The sequence below is a fragment of the Phoca vitulina genome, unplaced genomic scaffold, assembly GCF_004348235.1.
Source record: "Phoca vitulina isolate PV1807 unplaced genomic scaffold, GSC_HSeal_1.0 scaffold9, whole genome shotgun sequence".
NCBI lineage: Eukaryota > Metazoa > Chordata > Mammalia > Carnivora > Phocidae > Phoca > Phoca vitulina.
The window spans coordinates 33,578,434-33,600,142 of NW_022589712.1; the positions used below are offsets into that span (position 1 = coordinate 33,578,434).

At 40.8% G+C, this 21,709-nt stretch overlaps 1 protein-coding gene across 1 annotated transcript in view; it reads left to right on the forward strand.

Moving 5' to 3' along the window:
- Nucleotides 1-5,652: 5,652 nt before the first annotated feature.
- The window catches only part of ARHGAP18 (Rho GTPase activating protein 18), a 190,710-nt gene continuing 174,653 nt past the window's right edge, over nucleotides 5,653-21,709 (forward strand). The window contains exon 1 of the mRNA XM_032407890.1: nucleotides 5,653-6,154. Within this exon, the coding sequence (XP_032263781.1) occupies nucleotides 6,111-6,154 (44 nt within the window). The 5' untranslated portion in view covers nucleotides 5,653-6,110. The remainder of the gene's footprint in view (nucleotides 6,155-21,709) is intronic.

Sequence of the window (21,709 nt, forward strand, 5' to 3'; positions counted from 1 at the left end):
TTTAGAAAATGGTGACTTACAGATGAGCAATGTGTCAATTACCACTATTGCAAGTTTCCAAACAATGGAAGTAATGGTCTCCCTTCACGCCAACTAAATCTGGGCAGACCTACTGCTTGTCAGACCAAGTGAGCCTTTTAGTGCAGGATGTGATATTTATATATGCAGTACCACATTTTGACAAATGTTTGTTAAACACATAATATGTGCCAGGCACTATGCTACACATACACTATAAAAATTATCCTTACCTTTGAGACACTTACTCATCAGCTGCCTGTGGAAGAGATAAATGAATAAAGAGATAATCTCAATATAAAGTAGTGATTTTGACAAAAGCACAGTGCCAGTCAGTTATTAATTTATTGCCTCTCAGCTCCCAATCCATCCTTCATTGCCTGCTTGTGACACGGAAACATTTGTCTCGTGCTATCTATTAAGCTTTGTCAGTAGAGGGTGCTGGAGGGACACTGCAGGAGGTAGGGAGGTCCCTTCCTGGTTGTGGATTCCTGGAAGCATTCCAGAGTTCGTCTCTTGCAGTGCTGGGCTGGCATGCAGGACATTTAAGTGGAGTTCCCATCTGGTGGGTTTCAGCAGCATCCTCATGAAAGTCTTTGCAGTACCTCCCCCAAGTGCTGTCCTAGGCTTTCCAGCAGTAAGTAGAGCAGTACCTCCCAGGCAGTTAGCAGGTGAGTTCTGCAGTCATCTGAGCAGGCTCTCCAGCGGGCAGTTCCTTGGCAGTTCCCCATCTCCGGGCAGCAGCTTCTGGATGAGTTCTGCAGTCACTCCAGCTAGTTTAAGATCAGGAAGTTCAGTGGCACACCCTCACCCATGGATTCAGCTGTGTTGTGGGGGTGCTTGGAGAGTTCCACCATACCTCTCAGGTGACTTTTTTGGTAAGCCCAGCTGGTATCTGTCTAGCTTTGTTCAACAGCAGCCTCTGGAGGCAGCCTCCCAGCAAGTGTCATCAGTATCCCAGTGGGCAATGCAGGGATCGCTAAACTAGCCTTAGCCCATTGGCACTGCTGCAGGAAGGCTCCAGCTTGGGAGTCCCAGCCCCTACAGTTCATGCCCACTAGCCTCAGCTTACTGATTGTGGACCAGTTCTGGCCTGGCAAGAGCAGCAAACTTCTTTACCATCCAGTGGGCAACAGCTATCCCAAAGAGGGCTGGATCCCAGGCTTGGGGAGGGCCTCCTTCCTCCCTCAGCCCAGGGATTGTCAGGGTGGAAAATTTTCTTCTGCCCTATGGTCCATCTAGCTGGATTTAGAATCAAATTGACATGAGACAGATTAACAGGAGAAAATCACATTTAATAGGTGTACATATGGGGAATCCACACAGACATGAAGTTCCAAAGACAATGAGGCAACAGGAAGCTTATATGAGCTAAAAGGGGGGGGGGTGGTTCGAGGACACAAAGAGGAGAAAGCTCATTAGCAGGAAGGTGAAAGGAGGTATCACTTTTAACTTATTTTTATCTGGAAAATGTACCTGAAAGATCCATTCTCATATCTCCTAAAAATGAATGCTGAGGAAATAGTACAAAGTGTAACATGCCAGAGAAATTTATTTTCCCAGTCAAGAACCCAAGTGCATTATAAATTTAACCCAAAAGTTCAGGAATCCACTGGCCTTGGGGATTGAGTTTGTGAAAAATAGGGCATTAATCAGCCAGTACTCAACTTCACTGCCTCATGGACCCTGAAGTTTCAGAGTATGGCTTCTGTGTGGAGACTCGTTGACCTGCAGGTTTAGTAGACAAGGGACTGAGACTGTTCATTCTTTTTAAAAATATTAATCATGGAATAGTATTTGATATCTTCCGGAAGCAAGTTCTCATGGACTTTAGGGGGGCATTCTCCCTATCACTTTTTTATTTTTTTTATTTGCGAGAGAGAGCACAGGCATTCTTCCTATTACTTTTTTATTTTTTTTAATTTGACAGAGAGAGCACGAGCGGGGGCAGAGGGAGAAGGAGAAGCAGACTCCCTATTGAGCAGGGAGCCCTACACAGGGCTAAATCCCAGGACCCTGAGATCATAGGCCACATATTCTAAAATTCAGCTTGAGTAACAGAGTAACAATCTGCTGGGATCCTACTATGTGAAACATACAATGGGACAAAGATGGACCCAATTCCTACCCTTAAGGAGTCTATAATCTAGTAAAGAAGAGACTCATCTATATGACAAATAGAATGTAGGACAAGATGAAGTGAGTGATAAATAAGAAGCATGGCAGCCATGGGAAAGTGCCTCCTACCCTTCTAGCTGCAGGGCGCATAGCTGACTAAGGCCACAGCTCTTATGCCCTTGACAGTCACACAGTTTTTTGCTCAAGCCACCTACGCCACAGGCTTCTTCTAGGTAACCAGTGATGGTGGCAGGGATACTAAAGCAGCTCATTTCTGGGGAGAAGCTGAACCCCTCCAATGGAAGACTTTGGCTTGAGGATTCATCAACAGCCTCACAGAACTTTCCATAGAACTACACTGCATCCAACTTCCTTCCTTCCTTCTCTCTCCTTCACTCAGGGCCAGACTTGATTCTAGTCTGATGGCTCCCAGCCTTGCCCAGCTCTCTCCTCATTTTTTTTTTCAGACATTTTCCTTAATAAAGTTGTTGCACATATAATCCCATCTTGGCTTGGCTTCTTGGGGGACCCAAACTTACACACAGAGGTACAAGCAACATGTATGAAAATACAGAAGGTTGAAATATTAATTCTGAAAATCCGCTTCAGAGAAAGTATGTTTTAATCTGGACCTTAAAGAAAGAGTTGGATTTTTGTAGGAGAAAATGCAGGACGAAGACAGGCTGTGCAATGGGATAGCGAATGACATGATTAGAGCAAGTAGCCCAGCATGGCTAAAATGTAAGATGCCTAGCAGAAAATAATGGGAAACAAACGTACAAATGCAAAGGGGCCAGGAGAACATTTTCAAATGCTATGCTAAGAAAAGTAGTTTTCTTTTTTTTTTTTAAAAGATTTATTTATTTGACGGAGAGAGACACAGAGAGAGAGGGAACACAAGCAGGGGGAGTGGGAGAGGGGGAAGCAGGCTTCCCGCGGGGCAGGGAGCCCGATGCGGGGCTCAATCCCAGGACCCTGGGATCATGACCTGAGCTGAAGGCAGACGCTTAACGACTGAGCCACCCAGGCGCCCCGAAAAGTAGTTATTTCTTAATCATTTTAGCATTTTGAATAAGAAATTGAAAAAAAAAAAGCTATCTCAGGCAGGAGGCTTTGACTGTTTAAAAGTGCCTTTAAACAGATTTTATTGCCTCACATTCCAAGAGGTGAGGTAAGGAAGGCATTTGGGTAGGTAGATCAATTTAATGATATTCACCAAGGACCTGGGTTTTCCATCTCTGCTTTTCGCTTTGTACAATGTTGGTTCTTTATAAGTATGATCTTTTCAAGGTAGAAAGATGGTTCCCAGTAGTATTAGGGGCTGCATGTTTACCTGTTTAAAAATGAAACATTAGCGGCTTTCCATAATTCTCGCTTATGAGAAAAGAAGAACCTTCCTGACATCTGTTGCAAACTTTCTTAGCCTCTTTATGAGTTACAATTGGGTCACATACCCATCCCTTGTCCCTTATCCAATGAATAGTGAAGGTGTGGGAAACTAGACCAGTTAGACCAGTCAAGGTATTATTGGGCAAATGGACTATTTGATGAATGAATAAATAATCATAATTGGGGATCTACTAGGAGAAACTTGGGAGGACTCGCCAAGACACCCAACAAAGTTCACTGTAATGATAAAGGAATTCTAGGAAGAGAATTTAGGGGAAGTATGGGAAAAGAATTGGAGAAAAAGAGATTAAAACAGAGTGGCTAGTTGGAAAGCTTTTGAGAACAAGAGTCACTGCAAAATGACGAATAACAAAGAGAAAAAAATGTAGGAGGTTAATGAGGGAAATGTTATAAAAAGCCTTTGCTATGAAATAAAATGTGTGTGTCCATAGGACCCATGGTAAGGATAGACGTACCTCTACCTCTATTTCTACTTGGGATAGAGAAGCAGGAATTAAAGACCAAACTGCTCTACCCTAGTTATCTGTATTTATCAGGTCTGCACAAATAGGCCTACATCTTCCTTTCCCGCTATGAAATCTTTGACTTGATTGAAAAAATTATTTTCCTTCTGGAATCACTTCTAGGAAATGTCCCTAATTTAACTCCACCAATTTTGTAATTGATCAGTACAATTAGAAGGACTCCCTAGAGTGCCTCAACTAATCTGAAAACATGTGAAAACCAGTAATTCTGCAAATGTACAATTGTATAAATGCAAACAGCCAGCATTGTCTCAGTCCTTAAAGAATTCACAGCTGGTGGTCGGTGAGGCATGATTTAGCTAAGGACAATCCAGGAAGTGTGGTTATAAATGTATGCACTGGAGAGGCACTGGGGAGGGGAGCTAGGAAATGTTCTGGACTCCAGAAGCACTCGGGAGACACCGAGTCTTAACTGGAGAATAGAAGGCGGTCAGAGGATGGAGGAAGGGGGAGTAGAGAGAGAGAAATTTTCCTGCCTAAGGGATTAGATCAATGGGCCAAGGCAACACCTGGTAAGGATTTGAGAAACACCTCTCAGCTCACCCATGTGTTCTTATGGATTCTTACAGGCCCAGCATTCAGCCATGAACGCCTCTTGGATTCACCCTCCACAGACTTGGCAGGAATGACTGGCTTGAAGTTTTTCAAAATGAAATAATTCTGTTATCTGCAAACCATGGAGAGTCAATGTCCCTGGTTTCAACAGTAGCAGAAAGAACATGCTCTGGGTTTGGCTCAGCTTGCCAAAGAGTTCTCTTAGAGGGCTGGAAAGAGAAGGAAAGGGGACACACACACAAAACAACAACACGAAAATGAAAATCATATTGAAAAACTAATTTGCTTATGTGTTGGACACTTATATGACAGACTTCAACTGTATTCCTATTTTCAGGTACTTGGCCAGCCCAAAACACAAAGCTAAGAAGGTCAAGAGTTCATATCAAATTCAAGAACTTCAGCCTTCCTGTGCCATTTACAGATCAATCCACAATTCATTCTCTTGCAAGCGTCTATGGAGTACTTGTAAGCCCTGATAAAGGGTTTGGTTCACAGTCCTGAATAAGCAACATTCCCTGGTATCTGAAGCTTGCCATCTGAAAGATTTAAGCTTCAAAATGTGAGTTATTATGATATAAATTAACATTTAAATCTCAAAAATTGCACACTTTATAAAATGTTTTTCTTAAGAAGGTCATTGTCTTTAGGCAGTTGTGTAGACATCAACTGATTCATGACGCATTGCTTACTCAGACTTTCAAAAATAGGCAATTTCATACCGAATCTTTGAGTGATAGTGATTTCCTAGGATAAAAATCCTTTCACTGCCTACACTACATACTTGACCCCAGAGACAACTTAATTGTGCAGAGAGAAAGACTAAACAGTAGTGATAGCTTCCAAACATCTCTATCAACCTATGAATAATATTTGCTAATTGCAATGCAATGTCTTTTGGGGGGGGGGGGGGGGGAAGGTCATCTCCACGTTGAAGAAATCACCTCCGCACACTTCTCCGTTCTCCCTTTCTCAAATCAGGAAGAGAAGTCACCGTCTGAAAGGCCCTCGCCGCGCGGGGGACAGCCGAGCATGCTCAGTAGCCGGGCCGCTTCCTGGGCTCTCCGCGAGCTCCAGCTTGCCCTGGGTTCCGGGAAGCGCCCGGGCTGTGCCGCAGCTGGTCCTCGTTCCTGGAAAGCTGCTCTCTGCCCGGTAACGTGCGGCTGTAGGATCGTCAGCTGCGGCCGCGCAGCCCCGGGCTCCCCGGGCCGCACTCCGCCTGCTCAGCGTGGGGCTCGTGCTCAGCACCCCCGGGGTGCACGCTGCAACCCGGTGCTTCTAGCAGCTGCTGGGTGAGGGAGCCGAAATGACAGGCTTGTGGTTAACCGTGAAGGGCGAGTGAGAGCCACGTGTCTTCTGAGCCTGAGAGAGAGGAGGTGTGTCGCGGGAGAAAGGACCCTGGGAAGATTCTTGCAGCCGCTCCAACCTTGGCTTCCTTCTTGACTTCTTGTCACTCTGGCATTCCCGGCTCTTGACTTGGAAAGGATGGTTACGGTAGTAACGAAGCTGGTGTACTGCTTTCACTTCAGGTAAGGAGGGCTCCTTTGCATGCTTTTCTCTTTTCAGTGCTTTTGCTAGCTCTGAAATCCACAGCTGGGAAAGGTTTTGTAACTACTAGCCTTGTTCTCACATTGCAAGTTTGCTTTTAACGGAGACTGAAAAACAGGACTTTTTGTGTGATTTAAAAATCCTTGCCGGATGAAGTTGAAGTAAGCATTAGTGTTCTTTATTACCTCTGTTATTCTTAACCCTGTCCCCGACCTGCTTGGTAAAATTTAGGTCTCTATTTACAAGATGAGGTTAAAAGTACTTAAAAAAAAAATTCCTGGCATATTCTAAAGAAAGATACTTCATGCCCTATAAGCAAATGGATATCATAATTGGCAGCCTTTTCGAAATGATTGATTTCACTTACAGCCCAGAGAGAATAATATTAAAATTCAACATCAACCTTGCTCAGCATTGAACTTCAACTGACTAGAAAGGAAACGTTCATACTACAGGTATCTGGTTATTTGTAAAAAGAAATGTTCAGGGTTTAACTCCCGAGAGATCAATAGGAGTCCCCAAATTTAAAGAAAAAAAAATTAGCACCCCTCATATCCTTTGGGTCTTGAGCAGGATAGCTTCTCCACAGAGGCATCAGCTAAAAAGTAAACATGTAAATCAACTTCGTGGTTGCAAATTAATATTTCTGATAAAAGCTGGAGTCAACATCTTCAGACGGATCTTCACATAAAAGAAAAAAGAGGCTTTCAGAACATAAAGAGTATTCAAATAAGTGTAAACTCTGCACTACCAAAGAAATTGTCCAAAATGACATGTAAGAGTGGCTACAGTTTCCATCACTGTTAATTCATCTGGAGGTTTTGAGAGAAAGGATCACTTTACCAAGTAAACCCCAACCTACTCAGCAAGAGTGGGTCTACAAGTATTCCCTAACATTTAGCGATTGTAATCAAATGGGGCAGAAAAATGTTTTCTTTCTTATCAGCTGTTAGATTTATTTCCTCAATTTAAAGATAAACTTATTAATAACAACTCATTTAAAAACAGTATGTTATTTCTCTAAGACAGCAAGGACCCAAACTGAAAAAATATAACTCTTGCAGTGATAGAGGAAGGAAAAAGATAAGGAAATACTTCATGGAAATACTTGACTGGAAAAAAGAATTTCTGGACAGATTATTGCTTTTAAGGCCTTTTTATTTATTTGGGGAGGCTTGATGTTTAGTCATTTATATTTAATTTTTATGTTCAAGTATGATTAACATACAGTGTTATATTAGTTTCAGGTGTACAATATAGTGATTCAACAATTCTACACAGGACTCAGTGCTCAATATAAGTGTCGTAATCTCCTTCACCTATTTCATCCATTCTCTTCCTCCCCTAAAGCCTTCGTTTTTTTAAATTTTATTTTACTATGTTATGTTAGTCACCATACAATACATCACCAGTTTTCAATGCAGTGATCCACGATTCATTGTTTTCATACAACCCCCAGTTAAAGCCTTTTTTTTTTTTTTTTTTTTTTTAACATAACAGGTGTTTGTGATCCATTCTCTTTTGGGTCCATTTAACTATGAATAAGTGAACAACTTCTAGTAAGAAAGGGTGAGGGATCAAGGTTGCCCAGACCTAAAAATTCCTATTTCTAGTTTATTTTGTAGGGGCTGGAACCAACTACCTTGAGTTCAACAGGCTTTGTTCTACAGAAAGGATAAAGTTCTTTAAAGTCACGTTACTAGCCTAGGAACTGGGAGAAATCCATTCCTTCCTCCCTTTTCTGGTGTAACTATTCTGGCTCTATACATTCCTGACACCCTGAGTTCTGAACTCTCGGCTGACCTGTGGCAAGACAAAAGCTGCCAGGGACTCTGAGGTTAATAGTCTGGCCTCTGATTTTTACAGGTTCATACTACCTGAACACAAACCCAGGTGTCCCTCAGTGGAATTAACAGAAGAAACACCTTTTTCAGAAGCTCCAAAAGACTCGGGGTTCTACTGAGAAAAACTATCATCTGAGGCCTGCCTCTGCTCGTTCTTGGTCTCTTTCTGTGGAATGGTTTGTGAGAGGTGCTTTTTTCCCTTACCTAATTAGTAGTGATCATTCCGGTTCTAGTTAGACATAAAGTTTGTTCTAATACTAAGAACTACTCTCAGCCATCACCTAGAAGGGAGTCCTAATGATCAGTTGGAAGAAGAAGGAAACAGGAAACAAAGTTATTCTACATTTGGATGTTAGGTAGGCCATTCGGTTCCTTCTCCTCTTCTCTCCCCTGTCATCCAACTATGACAAACAAATCATGACACATGATGAGGATTCCAGTGCAACTCTTTGTTTCCCTTTAGAAGAGTTGAGAATGGTGGTGGGGCTATCCCAGCCTTTGTTACTAACCTGTCCCAGTCTTACTACCCACTGTTCATGGTTCTTCCATATCCGATAGAAAACAGGTGGGATGTCACAAACATCCTCAGTCTGTGAAGGAAACACTTGAAATATAATGAATTTCATTTTTCCTCTTAACAATCAAATAGTACTAGAACTTTAGTCCTAATAGGTATAGTTTTCCAGTCTTTTCCTTTATTAAATGAGAACTTCTGTCTGCTTCTCTATTTCTGCCACTGTTTCGGAGATAGGCTCAAGTAGTTTTAGGATTCAAACCCAGTTCAGCTGCAATACGTTGATCCTCAAAACCTAGATCAGGATAAATCCCATATATTTTCAAGAGAGGAGGTACATGATCAGAAATGTTTCCATTTTAATAATTACATAGAACTTTCTCAGCTATCCCTCCCATCAGACTGTTTGTAGCAGTCTAAAAAGAGCTAATCAGCTATCTTTATGGCATGAAAGGTGTCAGTCACTGATTGCCTTTGATTTAATAAATGAGTTTTCCATTATTTAGGACAACTCTTGGGTTTTAGCAATTTAAGGAAAAGATAACTGTACCCATACAGAACTAGAAATTCTCAAGTATTAACTGGAGTCTAGGCAAGAAGCCAGACATCAAACTAGTTGATCTATTTATGTCCAAAATCCCAGGAATTCTGGACCTATTTCAAGGGCATACTTAGCTTTTAGCCCAGCCAGCAACTTTCAGATTGTCACTGCTAGGAACTTAATTTGGGAATACAAAGACATCCTAAGGTTTGAGGATAAGCCTGGTTTTGTTTCTCTGTGACATCGTTTTTTGCTGAATAGCTCAACAATGGGAGGATAAGAGTACAAATCCAGTTTGAATCTGAATATCTGCATTTTTTGGAACATATGGGTATCTACGTTCCACTCCCTCCTTTATCTTGAAGTTTCTTGCATTATCGTGTTTGAATGTCTTGGTTATATCACATGTAAAAAAAAAAAATGTAAGCCATTGCAGAGTTAACCTGGTGAATTTCTTAGTTCAGTTCCCAGGAGACCCCAGTAAAAGTATACGAAGGAACAATGATAACTCAATCCTCACTTTTTGCTTCTACTTCAGTATATCACACAATCTGGCAATGTGATGTCATGGTGTGCTGAGAAAGAAAATGCACAGTCTTGATAGCTTCCTCAAACACAACATAAAATAAACTTGAGGCAATGTGCAATAAAATCTTGCCAGCTGATAACCCCTACCCCTTACCAAAAGTTCATTGTGCATCTATATGATGAGCTCTGTGGTGATATTCAGGACAGATGTTTGAACAAGATGAGTAAGTTTCCTGTTCTCAAAGGGCTTATAATATGGTGCAAGGGGATGGTGGTTCCTAAATAAAAAAATATCAGGCCCTTGTAAGTGCTGTGAAGAGCAGACCAAGAAATAGTATGGAATGTGTCTTCTGGTAGGGCACTCAGGGAAGCCCTCTCTGAAGAGACAATATTTGATTCGGGACCAGTGCGGAGGTAAAGTCTGAGGACCTGTTCCTGGTTGCTTGGTTTGTTCTAGAGACAGCTGTAAAGCAGTGTGGCTGGGCAGAGAAAGGCATTGGGGAGGGAGAGGGTCAGGGAAAGGTGTGGTGGTGGAGGGTGGGTAGGAATTAGGGACAGGTATGTGGGGGAGGGGTAAATTAGGAGCTAAGATCAGAGGGATAGGCCAGGGCCAGGTGGATGGGTCTTGTGGAGAATGAATTCTTTGAGTGCAATGAACCTACTGGAGGACTCTACATTTTAAAGGAGCATTATGGCTGCTAAAGGGAGAAGGCACCGTAGGGCCAGAGAGAAAGCTGGAAGATGTGTTGCAGACAGGAGGTATCAGTACCTTGAACTAAGGAGGTGTGGAGGTGAAGCCGGCATGAATAGACTTTCTTTCCTCTGCACGTTACATTTTATTTCTGATTACACAAGTAATGTAGTTTTGTTACAGAAAACCTAAAAAATACACAGAAATGTCCCCAAAGATATTAAATCATAATCCTACCACCCAAGCTTAATCCCTGTAATATTTTTGGTAGCTGTCCTATGGAAAACTTAGAAAATACAGGGACCTGTTCCCAAAAGAAATGAAATATTCCACAATCTTACCACTCAATTTTACATGTAATATTTTTGGTATCTATCGTGTGAATCCTTTTTGAAGCCAAGATATTATTTTTAGGAAACTAGTTTATTCTGGATATTCTGATAAAACATCTTTAGGTTTAAATAAACTAGAAAATGTCTGCCCTAAATCTGAATGAAACAATTGGTTTATGTGCCGTAGAGTCAGTCCCTTCTTTTTTCATTAAATATTTCACTGTACCCCAGATGCTCTATGATCTATGGTGAATGCTGTCTTAATAAACCATTCCCTCCCAGGGTGCCTGGGTGGCTCAGTTGGTTAAGCATCCAGTTCTTGATTTCGGCTCAAATGGTGATCTCAGGGTCATGAGATTGAGCCCAGCGTTGGGCTCCTTGCTCAGTGGAGAGTCTGTTGGAGAATATCTCTCTCTCTGTCTCCCTCCCTCCTTCCCTCCCCTCTCCCTCTCTCCCTACCCCCTCGTTCTGCCCCTCCCGCGTGTTCACTTGCTCTCTCAAATAAATAATCTTAAAAAATAAACCATCCCTTCCCATGTCCCAAACCAATACCATGACATCCCTTGGGGTTAGGAAGGCCGAATTCGACCCTTTGACCTTAGATGTAAGTTGTGCTGTTCACTGTCCCTGCTTTTGAGAAGACGTGGGTACTAGAACTCTCTGGCTGTTTCTGGAATCTTTTCACTAATGGTAGCCCAGTGAGTTTGGTAGGCCTGGCCTGCCGTGGCCTGGGCCAAGAGTAATCTTGCAGCTGAGAGGACCAAACATTTATTTTTCTAGGTTTTTGTTGATAGGCCTTCACTTTCCAGAGGTACTTATTGGTAGTGGGGCAATCTGGCTGTAGTCTTCTATGCTTCCCTAAAAATGTGACCATTTCACGCCTTAGGCTGGTTTCAACATGCATTACATTTTATAGGTGCATCATATATTGGTTACTGTTAAAAATAGTAGTAGTTTGGTTTGTGTTTTTAAGCTTTCAGAGTGGTTTCATATAAATTACACTATTAAACGTTTGAGACTACACTTTATCTTTCCCCAAGTATCTGAAGTTCAACATACCCACAACAGAATAGGGTCTATCTTTCTTGCTTCTCCTGTTCTGTTTCCTGACTCAGGTAAAAGTCTCCCAAATGAGAAAGGGGAGAAATCTTCCTTAGCTCTTCCTTCCCCATCTAACAGGAAAGAATATCTATGCAAATTCAGAAAAACCTCTCAATTTTTTTTTCTCCCATCCATTCTACTGGTCACTGTTTTGGTAGTCAACTTCTTTCATTGGGTCCATTAAGCCTGCTCCTGCAATACTCCCCTATTTGGGCCTCTGCTACAGCAAGAGTGATTTATTGGGGCTTTTTACCTTTAAGTGTCTGATCATGGTAGTTTCCAGATTATATGGTATGATGTCATATGTTTGGATAACCTCTGAACTTCTCAGGCATAAGATAGATCTCAATTTGCCTTCATTTTTTTTTTTTTTTTTTAATCTCCTTTTTCTCAGCAGTTTACCCCTATGGTCCAGCTATGTTGATTTTTCTGTTTCCTGAATGTTTAATCTTGAGCTTCTTGCCTCAGCAGCTACTGTTCCCTCTACCTGGAATATGTTTCTCCTTGTTCTCCAAGTGGCATAATCCTGTTCATTCCCGCTCGTCCAGACCTAGTGCTATTTCTTAGCTGCTTCAGGGGGTTTCCAGTCATCCCTACTATATTCCCAGAGCAATTTGATCAATTTTAAAGTATTTTTTTTTTTAGGGGCCACTCAATAAATGACAATTGTTTCATTTCATGTTGTTATACAGTATTTATTCTGTGCCTTCCATGTGCCTGATACTACATTAGTTCTTGAAGATACAAGGATGCATAAAATATGGACTTGCCCTCTATGAATGTACAGCCTAATGGCAAGACACCTACAAAGACAGAGGCCATGATGGGAGAGAAGGGGGATGTCGTTTGGGGTCATTATTACTGTTATTACACAGTTTGGCCTGTGTTTGGACCACGCTTCTTTCTCTAGCCCTGTGGGCTCATTACACAATTAGTTCACTTAACCCTGAAACCATGAGCTGAGATCCATGAATTAATGGGTCAGGTAGTGTGACTTAATGGAACCAAACTGTCATGACTGGAACAACAGTATAGTATCAGATGTCTCACTGGCATTATTTTTACATTCTAATATCCCTCTACTAATAGTCCTATCAGATCTCTTTTTCACTCTGTGCATTGGGAATATTGTTTTTTTAATGGACTTTTTTTTTTTTTTTGGCACTTCTAAATTCAAAACAAAATTGAGAAGATCCTTAGGGACATTTCCCATGTACTCCCTACCCCCACACAGGCATAGCCTCTGCCATTATCAACATCCCTCACCATAGTAGGACATTTGTTACAATTGTTGAACCTACATTGACACATTGGCATCACCCAGAGTCCATAGTTTACTTTAGGGCTCACTCTCGGTTTCCTACATTCTATGGGTTTGGACAAATCTATGATGCATGCATCTCAAGGCATAGTATCTTACACAGTAGGTTAACTGCCCTGAAAGTCCTCTATGTTCTGTTGATTCATCTACCCTCTCCCCTAATCCCTGGCAACACTGATCTTTTTACTGTCTCCATCGTTTTGCCTTTTCCACACTGTCCTGTAGTTAGAATCCCACAGTATGTAGTTTTTCCAGATTGGCTTCATTCATTTAGTAATATGCATTTGTTTTCCCATTGCCTTTTCATGACATAATAGCTCATTCTTTGGAGCACTGAATAATATTTCATTGTCTGGCTGTATCACATGGCATTGTTTCTAATTTTTATTTCTTCTTCTGTTGGATTTGTGTTTATGGGGGTAGGGCTTTGATGTTTGGTTCCAGGCACACAGAATGCACCTAATTAGTATTTCTGTGAGAATAAGTTGGAAATGAGACACACCACTTTTTCTTTCTCTCCTTTTCTTTATAGTCTGTTCTTTGTCTGGAAGCAGCTTCCAGATTGGATAAGTTTGTGCTCATGGGAGAATGTGCATTTTTGGGTAAGGGATGGTATGTTTCATTCCTCTCCACACCCCTCTCCCCCAACTAGTCTGCCATTATTTCTTAAACTCAGGGGTCAGCAAACTATAGCCCTTGGGCCAAATCTGGCCTGACAGCTGTTTTTGTAAATAAAGTTTTATTGGAACACAGCCACACCCATCATTTATGCATTGTGAATGGCAGAGTTGAGTGGCTGTGACGGAGACCATATGGCCTGCTGGGCTGAAAACCTTTACTATCTGGGTCTTTATAGCAGAAGTTTGCTGACCTCTGTCCTAACCCAGGGAAGGAGCTGGAGGCTGAGCTCAAGGTGGCCAGAGTGATTGCTTATAGAAATATGTCCAAGGTAGCAGCTGTTAGGTCCTTTTAGGGAGAAATAAATTTCTGAGATTTATTTTGATATGCGTGTTGAATAAAGAAACCATAAAAGAAAATCTGCTGATTTTCTGGTTGCTTTGTTTTAGTAATTATAAGACAAATGAATTTGGCCTAACTCATTTTTTAATTAAACAGATATTTTCAAACTTGAACATGAATTAGAATCACCTGGAGGGCTTGTTAAACTGCAGTGTGCGCTCCCCCTCCAGCAAGGTTCTAATTCAGTAGGTCTGGGTGGTAATCCAGAAGGGGCCTTACAAAGGAGTCCCCAGTGTTGCCGATGCTGCTGGTCTGGAGGCCACAGTTTGAGAACCATTAGTTTAGAACACTGGGTTCTGAGACTTAGCTCTCTGTGTCTCAGAATCACCTAGTGAATTTAAAAGCATTTTATTTAAAACAAAACAAAACCAAACCTGCTTGGGTCTTGTCCTAGACTTACCAAGTCAGAATCCCCAGTGTTGGTCTGTATTTTAAAAAGAATGATTCTGAAGAAAACTTATTTAGTTGACATGCTTTTGAAACTATCTTATGGGCTTTGCTGAGTAAGGTGTGTATGTTTTGACTAATAAATTTGAAATAACAGTGAGATTCAGATTTCATTATATTCTCAGTTTTAAGAAAAACTCTAAACTGGAATCTGGTTTCGTCTACGTACATTATGTTTATCAGTGGACTTCAAAAAAAAAAAAAAAAACAGTCCAAAAACTACACTGTGTTCAATTTGACAAATAATTTTTTCTTTTCCTTAGCAAACTTGATATGTTTGTAAATTTTCTTTCACTGGGTAAGATTAATTTTAAATCTGTACTTGATGATTCCCTTTTCCTCTTTCCTTGAAAGTGAGGTTTAATTTTGAATAGGAGCATGAACAGTTCCTATTCCATCACCTATGGGTTCACGATAGCAGGTGAAATGTACAAGTGCCTGTTAGAAATGGCACGAGAGGTCTTCTTCCTGACTCTTCCTCCTCTGTGCGTAGGGAGAACACCTTCTTTAACATCTGGGTAGGTGTTTTTAAAACAATACAGAGCCCTGGGGCGTCTGGGTGGCTCAGTCGTTAAGCGTCTGCCTTCTGCTCAGGCATGATCCCAGGGTCCTGGGATTGAGCCCCGCATCATGCTCCCCTCTCCCACTCCCCCTGCTTGTATTCCCTCTCTCGCTGTGTCTCTCTCTGTCAAATAAATAAAATTAAAAAAAAAAAAAATACAGAGCCCTGCTGCTCTTATATGCGCTTTTGCTCAGAGAACTTGTTCCCCCTCGACCACAATTTCAGCATGCTATAAAGTTGTGTTCATTTTAATTTTGTTGATTGCTATTTGTAATGTTCTGAAGCTGAGTATTATGTCAGAATGCAAATAAGGCAAAGCAACCATGAAATAGTAAATGTAGAAGAACCAAGTCTTTGGCACTTTGGCAGCTAATATAGTAACCTCGACCATCATGAGCCATACAAAGAACTCTTAAGCGCTGTGTTTATGAAGGGACAAGCGTTTTGGTCATGCTTTTTGTCTGTACTTTTTTCTCCCCCCTCTTTGACCTTAAAAGGTTAGGAATAAATACCAAGATTTGGGTTTATAGATCCCCAAATCCATACGACAAAACAGTCATCAATGTCTTAAACTACATAATTCTATATTATGAAATCATGATGGTTACTCACATGAAATGTCAGAATATGAGTTTGACAAATGGCTTAATAAGAATAATGTTCTGAAGTATGGAAGAGCTCGCTTATTTAGTGCATTTGGATTAATTCAAGTTTCAAGCTGGCTGTCTTGAATGAAAATTTTCACACTTTTTTTCTTTCTTTCTTTCTTTCTTTTTTTTTTTTTTTTTACATTTCCTTAGAAGATTAGAAAGGGTATTAGGAAGGTATTGTGAGCTAAGTAGAAATGAAGACTTGTTATTTTTTCCTTTTCATGAACTCATGAATATCACTTGCTTATGCCTCTGTCAGCTCTACAAAGAGGGACTTTTATTCCTAAGTATTAATTTTTATAGCTTCTAGAAAGCAGTAGCACCCAGGAAAACCCCCAAGGTAATGGAGAATAGTAATTCATTATTCTGTGGTTATTTTAAGCTCCCTCATTGGAAGTGTTAGGACTACTTATTCAACTAGAAGAATTGATTGAAATGGAGACTCTTTCGTAATGATAAGTGTCTTTTGGTTACCTCATCACTTTTTGCCTGTTTGAATGTCATTTCTCAGGTGGGAATGTTCTAGATTCCTCCCTTATATACAGACAAGGCCAGTGTCAAAGGCATAGCTGAGAGCTCTTGTTTTCAGAGCAAAATGAAGTACTTCCTGTTGTTTTCTGCATTGCCGTTTGTTCGGAATGTCCTTTAGGTCCGTGGGTTCCCAATATGAATATGCAGATGGGACTTATGCTTGGTTTAATGCTCTGCTGTCACAGTCCTGAAATGCTTAATACTCTTTTTTAAAAAGATTTTATTCATTTATTTGACAGAGCAAAAGTAGGGGGAGAGGCGACAGAGGGAGGAGTGGGCTCCCCGCTGAGCAGGGAGCCCGATGTGGGGCTTGGTCCCAGGACCCTGAGATCACAACCCGAGCCGAAGGCAGACACTCAACCGACTGAGCCACCCAGGTGCCCCTGCTTAATACTTTTTGAACAAGGGGCCCTGCATTTTTATTTTGTCCTGGACCCCATAGTAGTGTAGTTAGCCCTGCCCACAGGAACTGTATCTTATTCATCTTTATTTCCCTGCACATTTTTAGCATGGTGCCTGATGCACAAATGAGTGAGTGAATGAGAGCTCCCCTTGTTCTGAGAGCAAAATGACTTAGTTATTGTTGCTTTTTGAATTGCTTATAGGAGTGCGGTTTTGGTCATTCAGTGGGTTCCTAAAATGAATATTCTTCAGATACAGTGAGGTGGATGCTTGAGCGGTTGGGTAGAAGTGATGGTAGTGAATAAACTTTGAGAGAGTACAGATTCTCTGGCTCCACTTCAATTTTCCTGAATCAAACTTTTCTGCGAAGAGAGATCAGGAATCTGTGATTTAAAAAGCTTCTTAGGTACTCTTGTGTCTGTGCATGGAGTATGTATGATCTTCTCCCATAGCGCTCTGGAAGGTCTGTAGGTCTGTTCTGCCATGGGCATGGGTTTCTGGCTTGTCTAGGTTGTCAAAATAAAGGGCCTGATTCAAGTGACATCAAGTGCAATTTAGGAGACAACAGGGCATGGCCAGGCTAAGAATTAGTATAACACACCCAGGTCCCGGATGATACTTCTGTGATACCAACAAGGCTACCATTTTTCTGATTGTTTATGCCTCCATTGGAAGGGATTTGATGCTTTGTGCAGCTTGTGCTTACCAACTCCCCAAGCATGAGGTGAAGCTTGGCCTTACAAACCACGTTAGAGTATAAAGTACCTGCAGCCTACTGCAGTCACTGCCCTCTCCTCAGGCTTGGCAACATGACAGCTACTTCCAAGTGGAAGTAACTAGAGGGCAATGGAGTATGGAAAGGCCCGATGGTCAGCCTGGTGCCTTCATGTGCAGTTTGGATGTGGGTCTTACCAAAACCACTACAGATTTGAGGGGGCGAGGGGTGGAGCAGAGAGTGTCTAAAGGTAGCTGTGGGTTGGATGTAGGCTTGTCATTTAGAAAGCAATGATCCAGTGCAGGAGGACGTCTTACCCAAGTCATGGGTCAGAATGGTGGCGATGATGTACATCCCTTAATGAATGATGATGCTTCTAAGATGCAAGTCTCAATATGTATAGAACCGTGTAACTCTAGACATGCTGAAGAGTGCAAAATTCATGTTGCTGAATGAAAGCATCTAGTCTATGAGAAACACCTCAGAAGTTTCATGAGGAGAGGTGGAACCGTCCTGACACAACCACCCAAAGGAAAGTTGTGTCCTTCAAGCGTAGGTATCCTCAGAGCTCAGGAGCAGGCTGCTAACAGCTCAACCCTAAACAATCCCTGGCTGTCCTTGGCTGTGAAGAGAGTTCAGACTAAGGCATAGTTGTTAACCAAGGCAAGAGGAAATTGCTTATAATGGTTAGAGCCATAGCAAGGACAACAACTAATAGCAATGGATGAAAAAAATATTAGAAACAGAAGGTCATTGTTTAATCACTTGCTTGCTTTCGTTCATTACTCAGTAACTATTTTTGAGCATCTTTAATGTGTCGGGCACTCCTGGAGATACTAGGGACACAGGAGTGAGAAGACAAGATAGTTCCTGATGTCCGGGAACCTGAACTTTGGTGGGAAAGAGACACCGTGAATAAACATGTCAGAGTTATGAGTGCTGTGAAGAGGATGCAAATAGTATTACATGAAAGATTGTCGAGTTCACGCTGGGTGGTCAGGGATGGGGGGAGTCCTCCTCTTCCTTCCTTCTACACCAAATATAATTACTACAGTAACCTGTTAATTTGTCATGGGCTCAGTTCCCTTTTCTTATGAACCCTACCGATTTCACATGCTTGGCCAGGCTATTGAATAGGCTTGGCTGTATGGGATGATTTATGAGGGCTTAGACTGAGGTCAGTGCTGTCTATTATGTCAGTACAATAATAGCAAGTAGCCGCTTTCCAATTATTGAATATGTATTAATTGAGTGTTAAAGAATGTAGTGTTTCAGGGCACCTGGCTGGCTCAGTAGGGAGAGCATGTGACTCCTGAACTTGGGGGTGGGAGTTCAAGCTGCACGCTGGGCATAGAGCTTACTTTAAAAAATTATTAAAAATAAAAAGAAGAATGTAAGGTTTCACTAATAAATATTTTTTCTTTTTATTATAAATGTCTTGCTGACTTGAAAATAAAAACAAAATGCCAGCAGGTAATGTTTTCTTCTGCTAATATTCAGGTTGACTTGTGACAGATTTCCCCATTGTTTTGTGTTTACAAAAATAAAGAAATCGAGACTGGCCAATGATTAAAGAGGTGACAATTTTACCATTAAATATTTAAATATTATAAAATGAGAGAATATGTGAAATAAATCAACAAGCAAGTTTTATCATATTTTATATCTTTCATATAGATTTAATACATTGTAGATTTTAACAAGTCAGATCATGTGAGATAATTGGTGGGTTTAAATTCTGGGCTTATAGAAAATTTGGGCATTATCAAAATGACTACAGAGTTAATATGCTATATGTATAAGAACAGATATCCTTATACTTTTTGAATTCTGAATTAGATAATATCAAATTTAAACTTTTGTGGAACCGATATTGATAATTGATAACTTTTAGAACACCAATTATAGAATGCAATAGAAAAATCATGAGATGTATTTTTAAATTTTAAATAAATAAATTTCTAGATTCACTAGCCAGATGTATGAAGTAAAAATATGTGCTTTAAATTCTGGTGTTTCAGTATTTTGGACCACCTGATCTAATCACTGTCATCTTAGATGTGAGGAAAACGGGGACTTAGAGAAGCGAAACAATTTGCTTCAGGATCTGGGGATTATTTCACTTTGAAGTATTTACAGAAACTGGTTTCAACCATTTCTAAGTAGTTGTAAACATTCCTGGATTGGGATTCTGGTTGGTTTTTGTTTGTTTTGTTTTGTTTTGTTTTTTCCATACACATCAGCTCTATAAATTTGGGTAAGTTACTAAATTTCTCTAAAGGTTTTAGTTCTTCATCAGTACAGTCTGGGAAATGGTCATGCCCTCCCTGGGGATTGAGTGACACAATAACCACAAGCATTTGGTGTAATATATTGCATAGAGAAAGAAATTGGGGAAAATTTTATTAAGACAAATCCTTCAAAAACGAAAAAAAAAAACCCAGAAATCCTTCTATCAAACAGATCTTTCAAGAAGATGACATTTTTTTAAAGATTTTATTCATTTGTTTGACAGAAAGAGAGCACAAGCAGGGGGAACGGCAGGCAGAGGGAGAGGGAGAAGCAGACTTCCCACGGAGCAGGGAGCCCGATGCAGGGCTCGATCCCAGGACCCTGGGATCATGACCTGAGCCGAAGGCAGACATTCAACCACTGAGCCACCCAGGTGCCCAAGAAGATGACCTTTTTAAACAATATATATTGGAAGCACCTAAAATATAGAAGTGTTCCTAGTTATTTCAGATGAAGGAAATCAGCCTCTGTATTAATCTTTTCCTTGAAAATTTAGGTTTAGTTAAATATTCTATAACAGTGTTATTAGCACTTGTACCAAGTAAATGACTTGTTTTGTTTTGCTTTAAGTTATAGCTAATACTTAACAGAAATTATATAGCACTTTCTGTATGTCAGGTACATATAGCAACACATTTAATCCTCACAAACCAATGAGATAGGTATCATCATCCCTATATGACAGATGTTGAAACCTTACCACAGAGATGTCAAGTAGAAAGTCTGAGGTCACTCGGCTGATGGGTGAAGGTGGGGTTTAGACCTACCTGAGCACTAGATCCACTACTCGTACACGTTACACTGTACTGAGTGTACCACGGGAGGAGGAGGATTGCTAGTAGAAAGGATCCTCCAGTTATTGTACAGATCCAAATTTGAGTGCCAGGATGGGTGCTGATCCGACAAAATATTGGCTTCTGAGAACCCCATTTTATAGGGATACTCATAGAATATTAAAAATGGATGCCACTTGGGGGCACCTGGGTGGCTCAGTTATTCGTCTGACTCTTGATTGCAGCTCAGGTCATGATTTCAGGGTCATGGGATTGAGCACTCACCAGGTTCTGTGCTTAGCACAGAGTCTGCTTGTCCCTCTTCCTCTATAATAAATACAATCTTAAAAAAAATGGCTGCCACTAATTGACTACTTCCATGAATCATAATCTCTACTAGAGACTTCACCCATTTTTCTTTCTCCATAATAGCCCCCTGAGATAGATATGATGATGATGATGATAGATACAGTGATGCACATTTTACAGATGATGGAACTGAGTCTGAGTGTAGTGTATAACCTTCCCCAAATCAGAGTTATTTGTCTCCAAAGTCACTGTAATACTTGAGTTTCTATTCTAAATATTGTGTGTATATATATATATGTGTATATATATATATATATATCTCAGTTCTGTGCCACCAAAACTGTTAATATGATTAAAAACAGTAAAGTCAACAGAGAATTATGGAGAATGTCCCCCCACTATTCTAGAATAAAATCGAATCCCATATTTATCAGCAATTATCTGTGTTTCACCTCCATAGAGCAGTGAATGCCTCATACAGAAAATGAGGGCAGGGCTTTGGACTAGATGGTCTCTTTCCACACTAAGGCTTTCATCAGCGACTCAGCAAAAATGAAAATTTAGCCGAATATTCCCTTACACAACACTAGATGGCGCACGAGAACAAAAGAGATAGAAGACATTTATAGGACACACGCAACCCTTATTTCTAATTGCGGTAGAATTTATTTTTAAAGTGAATCAGTGCGGATTTCAGACTACCGATAACTAACAGAAGGAACACCTGACCTGATATTTTGTCAGTATAAAGCTCTGTCTTATCCCCAGTTTGGAGTCGAATTTTGATAAACCTCATAGAAAGACAGTTCTTTATTTTTGGCAGAGCATTAACCAAACCTATCTGGCATTATTTCGATTAAGTAACTCTGGTTCTACTGTAGCTAAATTAAATTAAATCGAATATCTGAAAAAGTCGGTATAGTCAAGGACTACTCCTGTGAGCGCTATAAAATGAATTTCTAT